The sequence below is a fragment of the Rhipicephalus microplus genome, chromosome 10 (genome assembly GCF_043290135.1).
Source record: "Rhipicephalus microplus isolate Deutch F79 chromosome 10, USDA_Rmic, whole genome shotgun sequence".
Taxonomy (NCBI): domain Eukaryota; kingdom Metazoa; phylum Arthropoda; class Arachnida; order Ixodida; family Ixodidae; genus Rhipicephalus; species Rhipicephalus microplus.
In genome coordinates, this window is record NC_134709.1 from 14,719,228 (window position 1) to 14,737,926 (window position 18,699).

At 45.0% G+C, this 18,699-nt stretch overlaps 1 protein-coding gene and 1 non-coding gene across 2 annotated transcripts; both read right to left on the reverse strand.

Moving 5' to 3' along the window:
• Positions 1 to 8,328: 8,328 nt before the first annotated feature.
• On the reverse strand, positions 8,329 to 16,083 carry LOC119181847 (beta-galactosidase; the record flags this gene model as incomplete). Its single annotated transcript, XM_075876023.1, has 3 exons — positions 8,329 to 9,376; positions 11,389 to 12,799; positions 16,058 to 16,083. Coding segments are annotated over 3 exons (1,863 nt in total), but the record flags the coding sequence as incomplete, so codon positions are not given.
• Positions 16,084 to 16,644: 561 nt separating this feature from the next.
• TRNAT-CGU (transfer RNA threonine (anticodon CGU)) lies at positions 16,645 to 16,717 on the reverse strand. Its single transcript has one exon. It is a non-coding gene; the product is annotated as a tRNA-Thr (tRNA).
• Positions 16,718 to 18,699: the final 1,982 nt, after the last annotated feature.

Here is an 18,699-nt window from a genome sequence, read left to right on the forward strand (position 1 = left end):
AACAAATGGCATTGCGAAGACTTACAACAAGTTCAGAACACGTCACTCAAAGCTATTTTATGTATCTTCAAAAAGCCGACCAATACGTCTCCGCTAGTCTGTTCATATTTTCTTTTGCGTTCCATTCTGCTGCACTGTTTTAAAAACTGTAGGGACGTACACTTCAATCACATGGGTTATCCCATGTGATACCGACGCGAAAACGACGCGCATACCTTCATCACAGGAACGAAGGAAAATAGGAGGAAAAGAACGGCAGTGAGGTTAACCAGCCTATAGGCAGCCGATTCGCTACCCTGTGCATGGGAGGAGGACGGGGGAGATGAAAGATAGAGAGCAGAGAGGGAAGAGAGATAAACACAGCACATTGGGCAGCAGCACACGCGCGCACACTCAGTCATAGTCCTTCATCACTGGCTGTCTTCATCATAGGCTGTTCAACAAGGGAATAATAAGTCATTTCACATTACAGTACGCGTATCGTGCACTATAGTGCACGAAGCGATCCGGAAACAGGGGTCGATTGCTCGAGTTGACGTTTCGACAAGTGTACTTATTTTCTTGAATTCCTCGCGCCAGTCATGGCTCTTAACTAAAAAAAAAGTGACCACAAGACCCCAGCACTTTCCCTGTTTCGGCAACGTGGACAGTATACGATACATCGCTTCGAAAAGTCGCAAAGCATCCGAGCTACATGTTTGGTAGGCTAATACGCGTGAAACTTCGGTACATCAGCGCTGGTTCTCTCGCGCTGCGTTCGAATGTCGCACATTGTGCCACGCGAGACGCATTCGAGCCGGAGACAGTTTGTAGCGCGAGAAGTTCAGCCTAAAATCGAAAATAAAAAATACGACGACTGTCGGCTCGAAATTCTGCTGCTTTTGCTTTTTTTTTTTTGCTTTAGGTATGTTATATCGTGGATGCATCGCGTACTGAAAAGCCCCTTGCCTCTTCAAAGGAATGAAGAGACCAATACTTCCGATGAATATGAAACGCTGGGTGTATAACGAAGACTGAACAAAACGTATTTTTGATGAAACAGAGAAAAAAAGAAAGAAACTCAATACGGTAGACTCACGCTGTACAAACTTAGAATAGATGCAATTGTGAGGTTTTTTTTTTTCTTTTCACCCTTGCCTTGAGTCGACTAAACACGCACGCACTCTTGTTTTGGATTCCTCACTTATAATAAACACGATACCTGGAGAGAGAGAGAGAGAGAGAGAGAGAGAGAAGAAATGTAGGAAAGGTAGGGAGGTTAACTAGACTATGCATCCAGTTTACTACCCTACACATGGGGAGGAGGAGAGGGGAGTAAAAACAAAAGAGAGAGAAGGAATAAAACACACACTGGATTGCAATATCACATTTAGTTGTTAAATTTGATAAGACAGATGCTTGGGCTAGTTCTTTCTGTCCTTGTCTCTTCTGTAGTTACGTCGTAACTATATTCGTAGTCTTGCGCTGCGCAAGTATGTAGTTGTTAAAGCGACCCCGAAGTTCATAGGGAGAAAAAAAAAGCTGCAACAGGACTCACATATTTTTTTTTTATTATTATTAGTGAAAGTTAACAGCTACCGCAAATACGGGCAAGGAAATGATGAAGCTGGAGTTGTATATAGGTGTTCGTAGGAAGTCGTGATCTCCCAATAACAACTAAAAAACAACAGCGAGACATCTTTCTGTGATCTAAAGAAATCAAAGCAATGTATAATGACATAGCATTGACGTTGCCATGTACAAAACACAAGTCTAGAAAGCCAGATTGGAGCTTCTGTACAGATGACTATTGCGCGTTGCGTTCATAACGAACACGAATGAAAGATTTTTGCGTAATATAGTCACGCTGATATCTTTCTTATGCCTAGCTCCTTGCGACACCGTGAACCAGACAGACAACGAGAAGAGTTTTATCGAGCTGCGCCAAGCTACTCAGGAATCAATAATAAAGGCCCACTAAAAGAGCAAAATCGTTATGCTAAATGATTAGCCTTCTCCTGTTTACGTACTCAAATAATAATTTTGAGATGCCACTCGCGCAAACTGACTTCTTTCTTACTGCCAGAACCCATTCTCGGCCGTGTCCACCATCTATGACCTCGACATTCGCTCGAATGCTGAACGTGAACGCTCAACGTGACTAGGCTGTGCTCATACCAAGAAGCATTAAAAAATTGCTGGAGTGGAAATGATTGCCCAGAAGTGAAGCCGTTCCTCTAGCAAGATGGCGGCTGTGGCGGCCATCTTACTAGGGGCATGATAAATTATCACCGTTTAGCGATTAAAAACGAAGCGTATCCCTACAACGCCCAACGAGTTTAATGTGGGAGCTCTTTCGGGTCACATAGTGCTCCAAGTGCGTCTTAGAGTTACTAGTTTTCCTTGGTGAGCCTCTAATTGGAGGCAAAGTTCTTTAAAGACTCAGTCATCCATACTCGTTTCTGTGTGTTATTTCGTCGGAACCAACAATCTTTTAATATAGAACTAACGTAGCATTTACATAACATAGCAAAGCCACTTAATCTTCAAGTGGGCCCCATCAGAAAAGAGCATGTTTCCGCCATCTTTCCAGTGGCAAAAGGTGGCTTAACTTCTGCTGGCAAGGCATTGCGGGGGCTTCCACTCCACCAATTTTTCTTCAATCCTCCTTGGCTCATACTGAGTTTTAATTAAGGATTCGTGAGATATTTGAAAAAGCAGCGAATAATTCAATCAAGTTCATGGATATTCATAACAGAGAAATAATAATGTTATTGCAAGACATTGTAAAATTGAGAACGTCGCCAGCTTAGCACGCGATATTAACAATGAGCACTGGCTTGACAACTATTTAAGCTGTAATAGTTTCTTGGTCTGTACTTCGGCCGTAGCCTTCAAAAGGTATCTATAGCTTAAATATCCGAACGCAGATTGCTCGCCCCCATAAGTCGTATCTTGATTTTACAGATCTGCGCCATGCGCATGAAGACCCTAGCAAAGATAAGAGATGTTCCACTCGAATACAGTGATTATGACCTACTGGATTATCTTAAAGATGCTGGAGTAATCTCCGTCACACGACAAAAGAGATGGGTTAGAAATGAAGATGGAAGTGTCACAATGCAGCCCATACGAAATGTAATACTCCAGTTTAGACATGACATGCCATTGCCAAAAAGAGTTGCTCTCGGCTTTACGGTTCACACTGTCGAGGAATACATTGAGCCGGCAGTAAGGTGTTACAACTGCCAGAGATATGGGCATAAGGCTAAGACTTGCAGGGGAACCAAGAGATGCAAGGTATGTGCGGGCGCACATGATTACAAAGAATGCACCTCGAAGCGTCAACCTAAGTGTGCAAACTGTGCTGGACCACATCCGGCGTCGTTCTCAGGCTGCTCTCGAAACCGTTTGGCATCAGCGGCACAAAGAGAGAGAATTGTAAAAGGGTACCATAAGATACAAAAAGGTCCAGCACCCAATGCGGATATAGTCGAAGATGTTCCTGCGGCACAAAGAAGTGCAAAACAGTGGCGCCACGACTCTTACTCGGAAGTATTGAAGCGCTCAGCACCAAAACATCACGTTGGAAAAGAAGTCCGGGCCCAGGAACATGCTGAAGTGGAACTTTCTACCAGGCCAGACACAGCCAAAGAGCCACTGACTACCAAAGGGAAGGGTCACAGCAGCTTGCTGAGTAAAACTTCTTCGAGAAATGCGATCTCGGCGGAGACAGCCGGAAGCGAGCAAGTCATTTTGCCAATAATCTTTGCGGCTCTCAAAGCAATTCTACGATCCCTGCCACAAGCAGGCTCTTTACCAGAAGTGAAATTGCTGCTAGATGTTGAGCATCTTCTCTTGTCGTAATCATGGCTACCGGACTATCTAACTGGTACAAAAGAAGTGCAATATTCCAGTGGAACTGCAACGGTTTGCAGAATAAGAGTGGAGATTTTCGGAAATTCGTCGCTCAGCACGGGTTTCCGATTTTGTGTATTTCCGAAACAAGAGTATCCACTAACTTTCGCTTGTCCAATTATGTGGTGTACCAAGCAGACCGTCCTGCTGCAAAAAGCAGAGTGATGTTGTGTGTGAGACGCGATATTCCGTCGACACTTGTGGCTACTTCAAAAACAGATGCGCCGGAATTTCTTAGATGCAAAGTGAAGTTTGGTAACGTTACTGTAACTGTAGTTAGTGTTTACGTGCACCCTCAAGCAAACGTTTCATACGCAGAGTTGGCAGCAGTGTGTAGATCTGACCATGATCCCATAATTATATGTGGTGATTTTAACGCGCACCATGAATTGTGGGGTAGTGAGCGTTGTAGTGTAAGGGGATCTGCTATAGTAAAAATATGCGAAGATTATGGTTACACTATACTAAATGATGGTTCTCCAACGTTTCTACGGGGGCATAACTACTGCAGCGTACTAGACATTACTGTGTGCTCCTCTGAATTAGCGGCTGGAGCAGACTGGACTGCAGACGCTGACACAAGAGGAAGTGACCACTTGCCAGTATTCATATATCACCCAAAGTTGAAGAAAACAAGAAATAACCGCACAACAAGAATCACAAACTGGGCAATCTTTCGAGAACTACAGAGACAAAATCTTGAACCCTGTTCTGACGCAGAAACGTATGCATCTAAGATAAAAAATTTTCTAACAAAAGCAACTCGTACAGTACCCATTCCAGATGGGTATTCGGGTGTTGACGCTGAGTATGAGAGGCTTCGGGCAATACGACGCCGATCTGAAAGAAGATATCGCAGGTCAGGTAATTTAGAAGACTTCAAGGTTGCACAGAAAGTACACACTACAATGCGTAACCAACTGCAGAAGCTTTCAACCAAAAGGTGGCAAGATTTATGTTCCTCACTTTCCCCATCTACCTCGGCGACTCAACTGTGGAACATGGTACGCGCCCTCCGACAGCCAGTAGTCCACTCGAGACCACTACAGGCTCTAGCGCTGTCTCGAGGAGTTAGCGAATGGGTGATTGCCGAAGAATTTTGCGATCTTATACTGAGAAATGGAGAGACCGCCCAAACGAGCGAATATAAATCCTCAGCAGAATCAGCTTCGGCGGTTGTAACAAAGTCCTCTGCGATCAGTACATCAGATCTGGATGACAGCTTCACACCAGAGGAGCTCCAATATGTGTTGTCTTCAGTAAAACGAACAAGTTCACCAGGAACAGATGGAGTTACATACGCTGCTCTTGCTAATTTGTGCAAAAAAGGAAAATTACACCTGTTGGACATCTATAATAAAATTTGGCTGTCGGAAACATCACTGTCGCTGTATTCCTTGATGTCCACCGAGCATACGACACATGGAGTCACGTTCACGTTCTGGAAGGCCTGGCGTTACAGGGATTCAAGGGCAAGATACTGCGTTGGATCGCTGACTTCCTGAAACACCGGAAAATTTTTGTAGTTACGCAGGAGGGCCCAACGTCAGAACATGTCGTCAACCAAAGAGTGCCACAGGGCAGCGTACTAAGCCCTACTCTCTTTAATGCAGTCATGGCGCAGCTCCCGTATAATCTTCCACCCAACATCAGATATTCAGTATATGCTGATGATATAAGTATATGGACGTCTGGTCCATCGTTTTTGGATATACAACAAACTCTACAAGAAGGATTGGATAATGTAGACCATTTTCTAAAACAAACAGGTATGGCACTGAGTCTGGCCAAAACAGCCATGCTTCCGTTTATATTAAAGAGACCTGGAAATTTCCAGATTATTCTGCAAAATCAGCCTATTAAAATGGTCAAAACTCATAAATTCTTGGGAGTAATTTTAGACCGGAGACTAACATGGTCGCCTCATGTCCAGTCCCTGGAACAAAAAGTGAATCAGGCCATTCGAATCCTCCGGCATCTCTGCGGGGCCAAATCGGGTGGTACTACAGAATCGTTATTAGCCCTACATGTTGCCTGGATACGCCCCATCGTAACTTACTCACTGCCCCTGCTGCACGGACTCCCAGCCTCCACCGAAAGGAGACTGCACTTGTTATTGGCAAGGAGCTTGAGGGTATGTCTGGGTTTACCACGGTCAACTTCCAGTGATTTAGTGTATGCGGAGGCTCGAGAGCCACCTTTGGCAGTACTGCGAACTAAAGAAACATCTCGAAATTTATTTAGAATTTTCACGCAACATGAAAGTCATTTTTTATCTGGTGCACTAACACAAAGAACGGCAACGAGACTACAGGATACTATATCATCATTTCAAGCAGTAGTACCAGAATTTAAACAATGGAAACCTTCAAAACCACCTTGGACGTTGCCACTTCTCAACGTTATCCGTGAAATAGACGGCATAGAGAAGAAAGCAGCCATGGCACCTCTAGTAGCGGCACAGTTGGTACTTCATCAGCTTCATGTAATGCATAATGAAAAAACGAAGATATATACAGATGGATCATGCACAGAAGAAGCGTCAGCCTGTGCGGTCTTTATACCCGAAATTCAGGAAAAGAAGATGTACAAATTATCGCACAAATCTTCATCGACGACAGCAGAATTGGTGGCTATCTTTGAAGCAGTTAAGCTTATCTGCGAGAATCCAGATCCACGAAAATGGGTGATATGCACTGATAGCAAACCTGCTCTTCAGCTAATCAGAAATGTGAGATCACCTTACAGAAATGGTGAAATACCACAATATATCGCAGAAACTGTGGAATATGCCTCATCGCAGGGTCACAACATCGTATTCCAATGGATACCCAGCCACATTGGAATAAAGGGAAATGAAGATGCTGATAGTCTCGCGAAGAAAGCATTGAAGGAAGGACGGGATTGCACAATCCCTATATCTGGGACGGATATTCGACATTTTATATCGCAAGGAGCTAACCATTGTTCGATGGAGAAGTGGTTTGAGAGCCCTAAATCAAAGGAAACGGTACTTTATGAAGTTGATCCACACAGAAAATTTTCCATAGCGACAGACCTTCCACGACACCTAGAGACATTGATCCACCGACTTAGATTGGAAGTAGCATACGCAAACAGCTTCCTGCACAAGATACATCGATCCAACTCACCGGAATGCCATTGTGGTCATGCAGAAGAAAATGTTCGCCATATTCTTTTGGAGTGCATTAAATACGCGAAAGAAAGAGAAAAATTAAGGAACAAATTAGCAAGTTTGGACAGACGGCCCCTCACACTAAAGAAACTACTTGGACCATGGCCTGAGATGCATCTTCAGAAAAAGGCAATAATCTTCCTGACAGACTTTTTAGTGGAGACCGGACTGGACAAGCGCCTATGACTGACAGCCAGAAATGAGTATTATGTAAAGGGTGGTCATGTATATACTGGCATTAGAGTAGTAAGGTGTGCGTGAAAGTAGTTTATGACTGTGTGAACTGCGTGAAGAAAACTGTGTATTGACATGTTATTTGAACTGGTTCAGTGTGCTATTATGTGTTTTTTTTTTCCTTTTCCGTATTGTTAATTTTTGGGTACCGTTCTGTATTATTTTTTTATTATTCGCTGCAGAACTCTGTGATATGGAGCAGCCGAGGCAATAGGCTCCTCAACCTCTCCACAGCAAAACAGTTAAAACAACAACAACAACAAGATCTGCGCCAGTTAACCTGATATCGTACAACGCAACAAATGCGCTGAGGAGTGTTTCAATGAACGAAAAATTTTATTCATGCTAGCGAACAATAAAGCTCTAGCGTCGTTGATAGTTTGCTCCTCAATAGATTTCGAACCGTTTCATAATTGCTTACTACACGAATTTCGAATTGAAACAACGCCGCAGAAAGCGGCCGTACAAGCGCTGCAGAACTTCTTGCGATTGACAAGATGCAGTTAATGCAATTAGTGTAATCAAAACGTCCTTTGCATGTACGCTTTTCTTTCTTGTTTCTTGTTTTTTTTCCCTGTACCTCTACCCCCTCTTGCCGACCCCTTTTTGCCGCCTAAGTACCGTGTAGAAAACCGCATACTAACAACTGGTTAACCTAACTCCGGGCCTTCCTTTTCGTCTGTATGCCTCATTCACTCTATCACGTTCATTTTTTTTTTACTTTGTAACACCTTTATTGTTTTACGACTTAAGAACATAAAAGTTCTAAGCTTCTTTGCCGTGTCCAACTGCGTCGTTTGGGCTGTAGAGCCACGCCATAGGTAGGGGAGTAATAGATGTCGTGCCTTACCCTCCCCACCCCCCTCCAAAATTTAGTCAGCGCATTATATTCTCTTTTCGCCTGCTTCCCCACTCGTACTCCTATTTTCACGCAGAAATTATAATGAATGAAAAAAAAAACAACTGTTCACATTTATTACTGTTTAGAAATGACCAAGACGTTGTTTGGGTGCAGGTACTCTTTTTATTCTTTATTTTTACAGGCGGCGTGTAACACCAATCAAAAAGTATCATTGTGACGGAAAGACACGCAAACAGAACAACATCTGCCGACTCTGCTGTTCGCCTATATTTTCAAGCGGTTGTAGCCTGGCTGGTAACAAAGAAACAATAGCCATCCGGAATATCTTCAAGAACGAGACCAAAAGTCTTTCTCTTAGGACCATGCTGAAAAACAGATAAAGACAGACGCAATATTGGCGTTTCTTTTGATAGCCGCCGGAGCTATCGATGTTCAATGAAACGCAAACAGCGGACATCATTAGCAATGGTATAGTGCGAACCGTTTGGAAGTCAGCATGTACATGTGCAGTACTGTCGAACCAGTTTGTTGCGCATGTCCATGCTGATGTCTAAATGGCGCCCACTATACCATTGCTTGCACTTGTCGCTGTTTGCGTTTCACATGCCGGTCATGCATGCTTATGCTTTCACATTAGCTTGAACGTACCGCACTTGGTATCACTCCCAGTGGACGCGGTTGAAGTTGGTATAAAGCCTTCCGACTAACATGTCTGACTCCTGTCGTGCGACAAAAGTGCTTCCTATCATAGCCACACAAAATCAAGGCGAAGGCAAATTTCCGGGGGCATTCAGCCAAGGCTGGTCGACCAGCTTGACAGTCCTGTCGTCCGGCACGCGGTCCACCTCGAAAAGCAACAGCTTGTTCTCCTCGGGATGCTTTCTCAGGAACGGACCCGGAAGGTAGAGGCGCACCTGGGGGCCGGCCATGGGCCAGTAGCGACCCAGGTTGATGCCGTTCACGTAAACGATGCCTCTGCCCCAACCCGTGGGGTCGAAGAAGGTGTCCAAGGGCTCCTGCTTGTCCGGAAGCTTGAAACTTCCGGCGAAGAAGCCCGGTAGCTTGCCGTCACCCTCGCTATTGACGATAGACATGAGCAGCGTCACGTCCTGGTTCCTGGTCAGTGGGACCACTTCCATGGTCCACTCTGTTATGTGCTTGTCGTTGAGCGTGACGTTCTGCAATCCCTTTGGTTTGTTGGGCGGAAGAGAAATGGTTAGATATGTTAGAATCCAGACTCAGAAGTAAACGTTTCTGGACTTAGTGCTTCTACAGACGGCTGGACTCAATGTTTCTAAAATTCAGACTTAAAAGGGATAACATAATCTGGGGTTTAACGTCCCGAAACCGCGATATAATTATGAGAGACGCAATATCGTAGAGCTCCAAAAATTTTGAACCCTTGGAGTTCTTTACCGTGCACTTAAATCTAAGCACAGGGGCCTGAAACATTTTCGCCTCCATCTAAACGAATCGAACTTGTTTAGGTTGTACATCTATAATAAAGCCACGACCAACTAATGACACCCTTGTTTACATTCCAAGAACTTCTGGTCGTCACCCTTTAGGTTTTCTCAATATTCATTAGAAGTGTCTTGAAATATAAAACTGCTATGAAATCAGTGATTCTCGTTCTAAGTGACATATTGGGTACTTATTAAGAAAAAAAAACTAATTACTTCCTTCAAAGAGCAGGCGCTTGTCTTGAGAGTAGCTGGGATCTAAACAGCGCACTCGTTTTTACACGGCCTCTGCGATCCACTTGGGTAGTGCGACGAAGCGTTAATTTAACCCAATGAACACTACTGTGCACACGAACGTCGAGGTGTGAGTGCCACTAGCAGCAGATATCTATGTCAAGGTTTCGAATCACCTCTAACTTAGTGCCATTATTATCATTATTAATATTATTCGTACCATTAGTTGCAGTAGTAGTGCTGCTGCAACAGCATCTGCAGTTGTACATTTTTTAAATACGGACCGTATATATACCTAGGAAGGCTTTGGAAAGCAGCGTAAAAAATAAGCGTAAGCATAAAGCGGTGACAATTACGCAGCAGTCTCACTGGCTTCTAGCGATACTTCTGAAAGCCAATGCAGACAGCATAAATGAGCATCTGTCTTACACTCGCCTCACACTTGCAGCAGCGGTAAGAACAGTTACTCAGCTGACGACCAGCGTTCCAAGTACCAGTGTTTGTTTTTTGTCGAGCTGTCATCAGCAGTCCCCAGAGACTTCTTCGTACTAGCGTCCTTGCCAACTTTAACCAGTTTTCGTCACCTCTCCTAGGTGGATGATTAAAAATTCTCATTCCCAGATTTCATTATATAATATATACGCGGTAAATGCTGCCTCTGTAACTGGCATTTTCAAGTTATACTTGGACAAGCATACGGAATCATTTAACAATGCCGTAAAGATGCAGCTAGCGACCAATACGAAATCAGGGTGTGAATTGCAACATGTCAATTTCTAATTGAAAATTCAGTTCTATCTAGAAATTGGTACACCAGAATTCGCGTCAAGCTTAGAAGATACACCTTAAAACGGCCCACAGGACGTCGAGACCACTATTAAGTATAATACGTTTTGATGTGGTCAGGGGGCGGTAGGCGGCGTTCAAGCGACCACTCTCCTAATATGTTTCAATTTTGGCATGCGCGTATATACATCCATGCATGAATACACGCAAAAACATTCTCAAAAAACAATACTCCTGCCCCTCTTTCCCAACCTACGAAAAAAAAACGTCTGACTACGCTAATGATCATGCGTAACGCGAGATGATGCTTAGACGATTGAACTTTCTAGATTATGGAGTTTAATAACAATAAGGGGAAACCTGGCTGCTAATGCCTATGGGGGCCGCAAAGTATTAAGCTTCAGCCCACATGAAAATGATGGGAGTAGACTTGCTCCTGCAGGGGCTCCACTCTCTAAGCTCAGTTTGGATCCATACGGCCTGCTGCTGATTTGTGGCGAGACGACGTTCAACAAAAGCTCAGGGATCCCACTTCCTCACCTTTACCCTTTTAGATTCAAAACGAGCTTTTTTTTTTCAGAAACAAAACCTGAAACACAACGACAGACAAACCTACGAGTGCATTCCAAGTCAGGTTTGGACATGGTAATCTTATCAGAACTTACACATCATGCATGCCACTGTGAAGCTGTCACACGGACAGCTTGTCTACTAACCTTGCGGTCATGGTTACGGTTACCAACTTGATCTCTTCCCATGTTCTCCACAAGAATAACAAGTTTATCACCTTTCTTTACCGATATCTCGCCCTCCGTTTTGGGCTGAGCAACTACCGGCTTGAAGCTGTAGAAGATGTACCTCGTGTTTCCCACAAAAACGTGGGCTCTGTCACGGAGTCCGTGCAACTTGAGTTTTCCTTTGCCGTTCGCATCCACATTCACATGTGCTGTGTACATCACAAATCCGTAGTCCTGTCCAACTTCTTCGAACGTCATCGGATATTTGGAGTGCTTTCGGTTGAGCCAGTTCTTATCACTGAAGTGGTTCAACACGTCTCGAATCCCCTTGTAGTGATTCAACTTGACAGACCCAAAGTTGAGTTTCTTCGCGGGTCCCGGAGGCTCACCACTGGGTAGCGGGAGGAACTCCTTGATGACATCCCTGAGCTTATAGTACATGGGCGTCAATGAGCCGTCTTCGGCGATGGGGGCACCGTAATCATAACTGGTCACTATGGGAGTATCCATGCTGATGGCCGACTTAAAGCCGAAGTTGGTGCCTCCGTGAAACATGTAGAGAGTCACGGAGGCCCCCATCTTCATAAGGTCCTTGAAACGGTCAACCAACACGAGGCTGCTCCTGTTGGGACGATCGAAAGTCCAGTGATCCATCCAACCAGTGTAATACTCAGCGACAAACCGCGGGCAGGGACTGACCTGCCCCCAGTCCATGACAGCGAACATCTTTTTGATTTCCTGGGTGTAGTCGAAGTTGCCGGCGACCAAAATGTCGCGAACCTTGTCGCACGTGTAGTAGTACTCCTCCGGAAAGTCGTTGCGGAAGTAGATGACATCCTGGTGGAAGTGCCTTTCCAGGTTAGAGAGCACGTGGTCCATGTAGTTAGGGTCACAGTGCTTGTAGTGTCCGAACTCGTTCTCCACCTGAACAGCGAAGATGGGACCGCCGTTCTTGTACAAGTACGGCACCAGCATTGGAAGCAGCTTGTCGAGCCACCTGTCAGTTATGTTCAGGTAGTTGACGTCCATGCTACGGTACATCATCTTGGGATGCAGTCTCAACAGCCAGTATGGAAAGCCTCCATTGTCCCTCTCTGCGCAGATGTAAGGTCCAGGTCTCAGGACGGCCAGCAGGCCCTCGTTCTTGACCTCGTTAAGAAACGCGATGACGTCGTACATGCCGGCGAAGTTGTACTCCTGCGGCTCTGGTTCGTGGCTGCTCCATTCGACGTAAAAGTCCACGGCGTTGATACCGGCCATGCGTGCTTTGCGAAGCCTGTCCTTCCAGTAAGCGCGTGGTATGCGGAAGTAGTGCATGGCTCCGGCCACAAACTGAAAAGGCTTGCCATCCTTGAGGAACCGCATGTTTTCGTGGTCAACCACGAGAGATCTTTCGCCTACAGATGGAAGCACAAAACCGTAAGACAACCAGAACATCAAGGCTAGGGTCCAGTGTTGTGGCCACATTCGCTGCTTCCATTCAATCGGCGTGTTTTTTGTCCGTGGCCACTGAGTTACGTGCACAAACACGGAGCTCAGAGCCATTCTAAAAGGGTTTCAGAACTCGAGGAAGTACCCGCGTTTAGATATCATTGCACGTTTTCCAGACAGAGTTGCGTAACTATGTAGAATGAAATCACTCATTTTTTTCTATGCGTATCTAGCAGTCGTCTTGAAGAAGAAGTGTGTATTCCGAGAAGAATTCTTCCAGATGATTTGCTAACGACTTACTCTCAGACCTCCTGCAGTATATCACTCGTTTGTAACGGCTAACAAAACGACAAAATGATGGGAACAAGTTTTCTTTTTAAAAGCAAGGGCGTCTCGTGTTAGGCCCTATAAAAAAAAACAGACCACAATAGTTGGGGTCGCACACAGTTTATGTATATTGTTAGTGTTTCTGCCTCGCTACACTTCACGTAGACGTGAATAGTTTCTTTTTCTTTCGTATATGAGAAACGCCTTACACGACAAGGGCATTGTTGGGGCGTTCCGTAATAAACAAAAAGTTGCGAGACCTTCGCACGATGAACCAAGCCAAGTCTCGCGGCTCCGGATCTCTTTGTTTCTGAAGCATGTCAGAGCTAGGCCACTTGTTCGCGACATTTTTATCGCAGGTCACGAGGCTATTATATTTCGGAGAGAGCAATCACAGGGTTTGGCACATATGGCCTCATAAATGCAAGACCTTATCATCCCCATGCAATTAAAAAAAAAAGGAGAAAAACTTTGACCATAGTAAGCCACACAACAACCCTGTCACGCCGCTGTGCTAACTGCATAAAATGACGCGTGCATTAAAGAGAGAAAAACATGAAAGAGGTCATTGACAAGCAACTGCTCGTAGCAAGAAACCACAAGGAAATCATGTGAATTCGTTCGACAAAGAAATTGAAGGTCCTGGATTCGATCCCCGGGCCAGGACCGCACTTTATTGGTCTAAGAAAGATTTAATTCTACGAAATCAGTATGTATTTTTAGTGCTGAGAACACTAGGGGGGGGGGGGCAAGGTTGTCGTACGCTGTCATCGTCGGTTGGCGTAACGCTGGCAAAACAACATATATGGCAAAACGACATGGCAAAACCACATAAGTCATTTGTACCGCTCGCTCGCGCCAGAGAGAAGTCCTCCTTACCTTGTTATACGAGTGCCTTCATTGTGATTTTTTACCCAAGTGCTGTTGCTGCAGTTCTACGAGCGTCTTGATGATGTTAATAAAGGGGTACTGACACAAAATTTCGGGGCCGGGATAGCCAGCGGGGTCGATTCTCGTGAACATTCGTATATCGTCTGCAAGATATCAACAGCGAATATAGCTTGGAAGTTATTTTAAATTAATTTTAAAATTCGCGTGAGCGACCGACTTCATAGCGCTATAGACACCCTCGGAGGTAACCGCGAGAGGACCCCCTATTTTTCTCACGTCACCACACTGCGGTCAAGAAAACAAGTTCAGATGACGTCAAAGCCGCAATTTTTCTTTTGCCACATTGGTTCCCAAAGTCTATATTTCTGAGTGGCTGATTGCGAGTACGTGGTCATGCTGTAGGCTTAGAAAGTTATGTTTGGCGACATTCCAGTCCCGTTTCCTATCCGAAAATAATTCTTGATGTGGACCGTGCGGAAATGCGTCACATGGGCAAATCGTGCAATAAGCCCAAAAATCAATCGTAGTACGCCCATTCATCAGCCATTGGCTGATTATAACATGACGCGCTTGGTCATTACAGAGATTGCCACGGGGGGCCATGACTTTCCCACACGTGCGCGCACGATCACACTGAAAAAGCCGCGCATTCGAAGAAAAAAAAATTGCTCAAGGTTACGAGGCGTGCCTGACGTTTTTCTGTGGCCCTGCCATCCCTAGCTGCTTAGCTTCTAGCGCTGTCGTCGTGACAAGAAAAGAGAGAATGCATTCGCAGCATGCGACGAATTTTCGTAACTCCACTCGCACTTGGCCAATTTTTCAAATTTTCGCGCCGTTTAGTTCGGGAGGCAATAAGCTCTTCCAGAGAGTTCATTTCATTGTTACTTGAAAAAGTGTTTCAGGGCCACTCTAAGGCCACGTTCACAATGAGCATTCCGGCCGCCGAAAGTGCTCGGAATCCGATTCGGCGGCGGCGAGATTCGCCGAAAGGGCCCTCTCCGCGCCGATCGCTCTCGGACCGATTTTTGCGGCGTCTGCCGCCGAACCGGTCACCGCGGACCAATAGGAGCGCTAGTCAAGGAATTTCGAAAAATGGCGGCCAAGCCCTACTCACTTGTTATTCCGCAGTGCACGTAACCGTATGTTGAAACCAACGGGAGTTTAAGCTACTCTGTGCCTACTTCGCGTCCGTATTTCGTGAAAGAGGTGACCGAGCTTGCTGTTGGCGTGACCGAGCTTGTTGCGGTCTGGCAGAGCAAAACGAACCCACCAACGCCGCTGGCGTCGGTGGTTTTTCTGCTCTTCGTGCATTACAAGACAGCCACTTGCCAGAAAAGTAGGCAGTACTGTCTTTTCTTGCTTCCTGTGTACGAAAATCGTTGAAGTATACACCACCGCGGATAGCGTAGAGGCGTTTGCGAGCTGCGACAACAAACGGGTGACAGCGCATCCATCCCGCGTTCGCCCCGTGGTAGCATATTCGGCGGCGTTGGGCGCGTCCAGTGCGAACGAAGCTGCGTTTCGGTGGCAGAGGAATTCCGGCCGCTGTAGAAAGCGGATGTTTCAGTGTGAACTAGGCATAAAGGCTTCATGCTACAAATGGGCGTTTCTCATCTATCTATCTCTTTGATAACGGTACCGCCACCTTGCAGGAAACAGTATAACTCATTTGCAAAGCACACGGCCGGGCTAGACTTGACCTGGAAAGAAGCGCGCGCAGGTGCAGTCTAGCCCAGACGTGCAAAGCGAAAACTTTTGCCCCTCTCAGTTAAGGACAGGAAAACATACTAGACTTTTTTTTTTTTTCTTTTCACTACGACCATGGGCGGCTGGAGGCTGGAGAATGACACAAGTAGCCGGCTTTTATGAAACAAAACTCGGCTTTATTAAAATAAAGGCTTCTTCCCTTTGCGGCGCCCAATGCACACGCTACTGCCCCCGCCTCCCTTGACCACAGCTAAAATAGAAACGAAATTTTTCTTCTCTTTCTTTCTCTCACCTTGCTGTTTCAGTTGATCCGAGTATGGTATATATATATATATATATATATATATATATATATATATATATATATATATATATATATATATATATATATATATATATATATATATATCGAACGCATTATTCCAAGCATCGAACGCGTTATTCGAAGGTCGCAGGTTCGGATCCTGCCCACGGCAAGTTATCTTTTCATCCACTTTTCTTTCTTCTCATTTACATTACAATTGGCCTAATAACTTCCCCATATACCTTGCTTGGCCTTATTGTCTGTTAGATCTCATTATTATTGTGTAAAACGCGAAAAAACGAGCCCTTAAGTGTACACTTGTTTCCTACACGCACACACACACACACACACACACACACACACATATATATATATATATATATATATATATATATATATATATATATATATATGGGAAAGAAGTGTATACCTAGGGGCTCGTTTTTCCGTGTTTTAACACAATAATAATGAGATATAACAGACAGTAATGCCAAGGAATGTACAGGGGAAGTTATTAGAACCAATGGAATGTAAATAGGAAGAAAGAAGAAAGAAAAGTGGATGAAAAAATTACCAACTGTGAGCAGGAATCGAACCTACGACCTTCGAATTACGCGTTCGATGCTCTAACCACTGAGCTATCACAGCGGCCCTCCCTCCATATATATATATATATATATATATATATATATATATATATATATATATATATATATATATATATGTAGATGCGCTTTCACATAACTGTTTATTGTGCCGACGTTTCGACGGGAACCCCGTCTTTTTCAAGGCATAATAATATTTACACATGTTCCGTGTCTTCTTATAGCCTGTCGAGACAGGAGGGAAGGGGTCAAAAGAAGAGTAAAAAAAAAGAAAAAAAAGAAGAGAGAGAGAAAAAAGAAGAAGAAACAGCGAAACGGGAGGAGAAACATTAAATAAAATATAGAAAATCTAGGAGAAGAAGCAAGACCGAGACGGCGTAATTAGAAAGGGGCAGCATCTCAACAGAGTAGGGCAGAGGTAGATGAGCATTGTCATCATTGTCAACAATACCTCCCCCGCACCCACTCTTCCCCAAGTGGGCAGTGTGCCGCCGTTCTTATATTTCACCTTTCCGTGTAGTCCGCTGGCGGCTCGTTTCTCTTTGAAGTTTAAGACAAGTTAATGGGGAGAGCTTAAGCGCTTCGAGTGCGTGCTGGTGGCGTCGGGAGGAATGAAAGAGCCAGTGATTGAGGCGCCGCCATCGATATTCATTATATGCAATGGCTCCTTGTCAGTGAAGGAACAGAATGTGCGTTAAAAATTAAAGAAGAAAAAAAAAGAACAGGGGGGGGGGGGGGGGGGCACTGTACGACATCCGGGACAATCACCACACAGTTGCGGCTCACTAAGACATGCGTATATATATATATGTACCGCTTGGGCCACTAGGCTTTTCAATCATTACAGCACGGATATTATAATCGTCACTCAATGTTTTACACTAGGTCGGACGATGCCCCCTAAAGACGATGAAATGAAAAAAATAGCGACGAGTTCAACTACCCGATGAATCCACGGCGTCGATAGATAGAAGAACTTTATTGGGTCCTTCGGAACACGCTTTAGCCGGTTGCGGGTCGTTTCCACGTCGGAACAGGAAGGCGAAGTCTCTCTGCTGGGTCGCGGACCCGACGGACTGCCCAAAACTGTTGTTCGAGTCCGGAGCTAGTAATAGCAGCCTCCCATTGGGACGGAGTGGTGACTTCGCCACAGCGTAACGCGAGGCACCACCTGGGCAACCATGGGTTCTAAGTTGGCCATATCCACGCCTAAGGAACACGCACTAGTTGGCTGTATTTCGGGATATATCTTGTGCAACAGCGCGGAGTTAGGGCACGCTCAAACCAGAAGTAGCCCGAGTGTCAGAGCCCGAAGTATGCTCAATTCTCTGCGTGGTGGAGCGTATTGTCTTTGAACCAGCTAAAAAAAAAGCTTTTGTCAGTTTGTTATACGATTTGTGAGGGTCCCGATTCTTCAACACCTCAGCGCCCTATCCCTCCCTCCCCGGTAGCTAAGTGGTTTGCCAGTGAAAGATAAAATTTTAGAACTTCCGTCTGTGGAAACGAACACCTCGATCTGTAGCTTCGACACAGGAGGCCATCGCGAAATAAAGCAGCCCATTCATAGCATATGTTAAGGGAGAAAAAAAGCTTATGCAGCCACATGAGCTCTCTTTTATAAACCTATAGTAGTTCATCAATACCTTTTTCGTTGTCTTCATCAGCCCAAACCAGTTATTCCTGTCTTTCACCTATTTATTTTGATTTGTTTTACTACTTTCGTTTTCTTAATTACAGCGTGTTTCTTTTTCTCTTTTTCTTCTTGTTGTTACTTACCGTTTTGTGCTGCTTTACTTCATTCATTTTAATCATTTTCCTTTGCTAGCGACGGTGCGGTAAATCCCCCTCTTGGGTATTAGCCAGTTTCCAATCTAGGCGGCAAAACAGAGCACGCACGCATGCACGCACGCACACACACACACACACACACACACACACACACACACACACACACACACACACACACACACACACACACACACACACACACACACACACACACACACAGCTTCGCAAGGAAGCTAG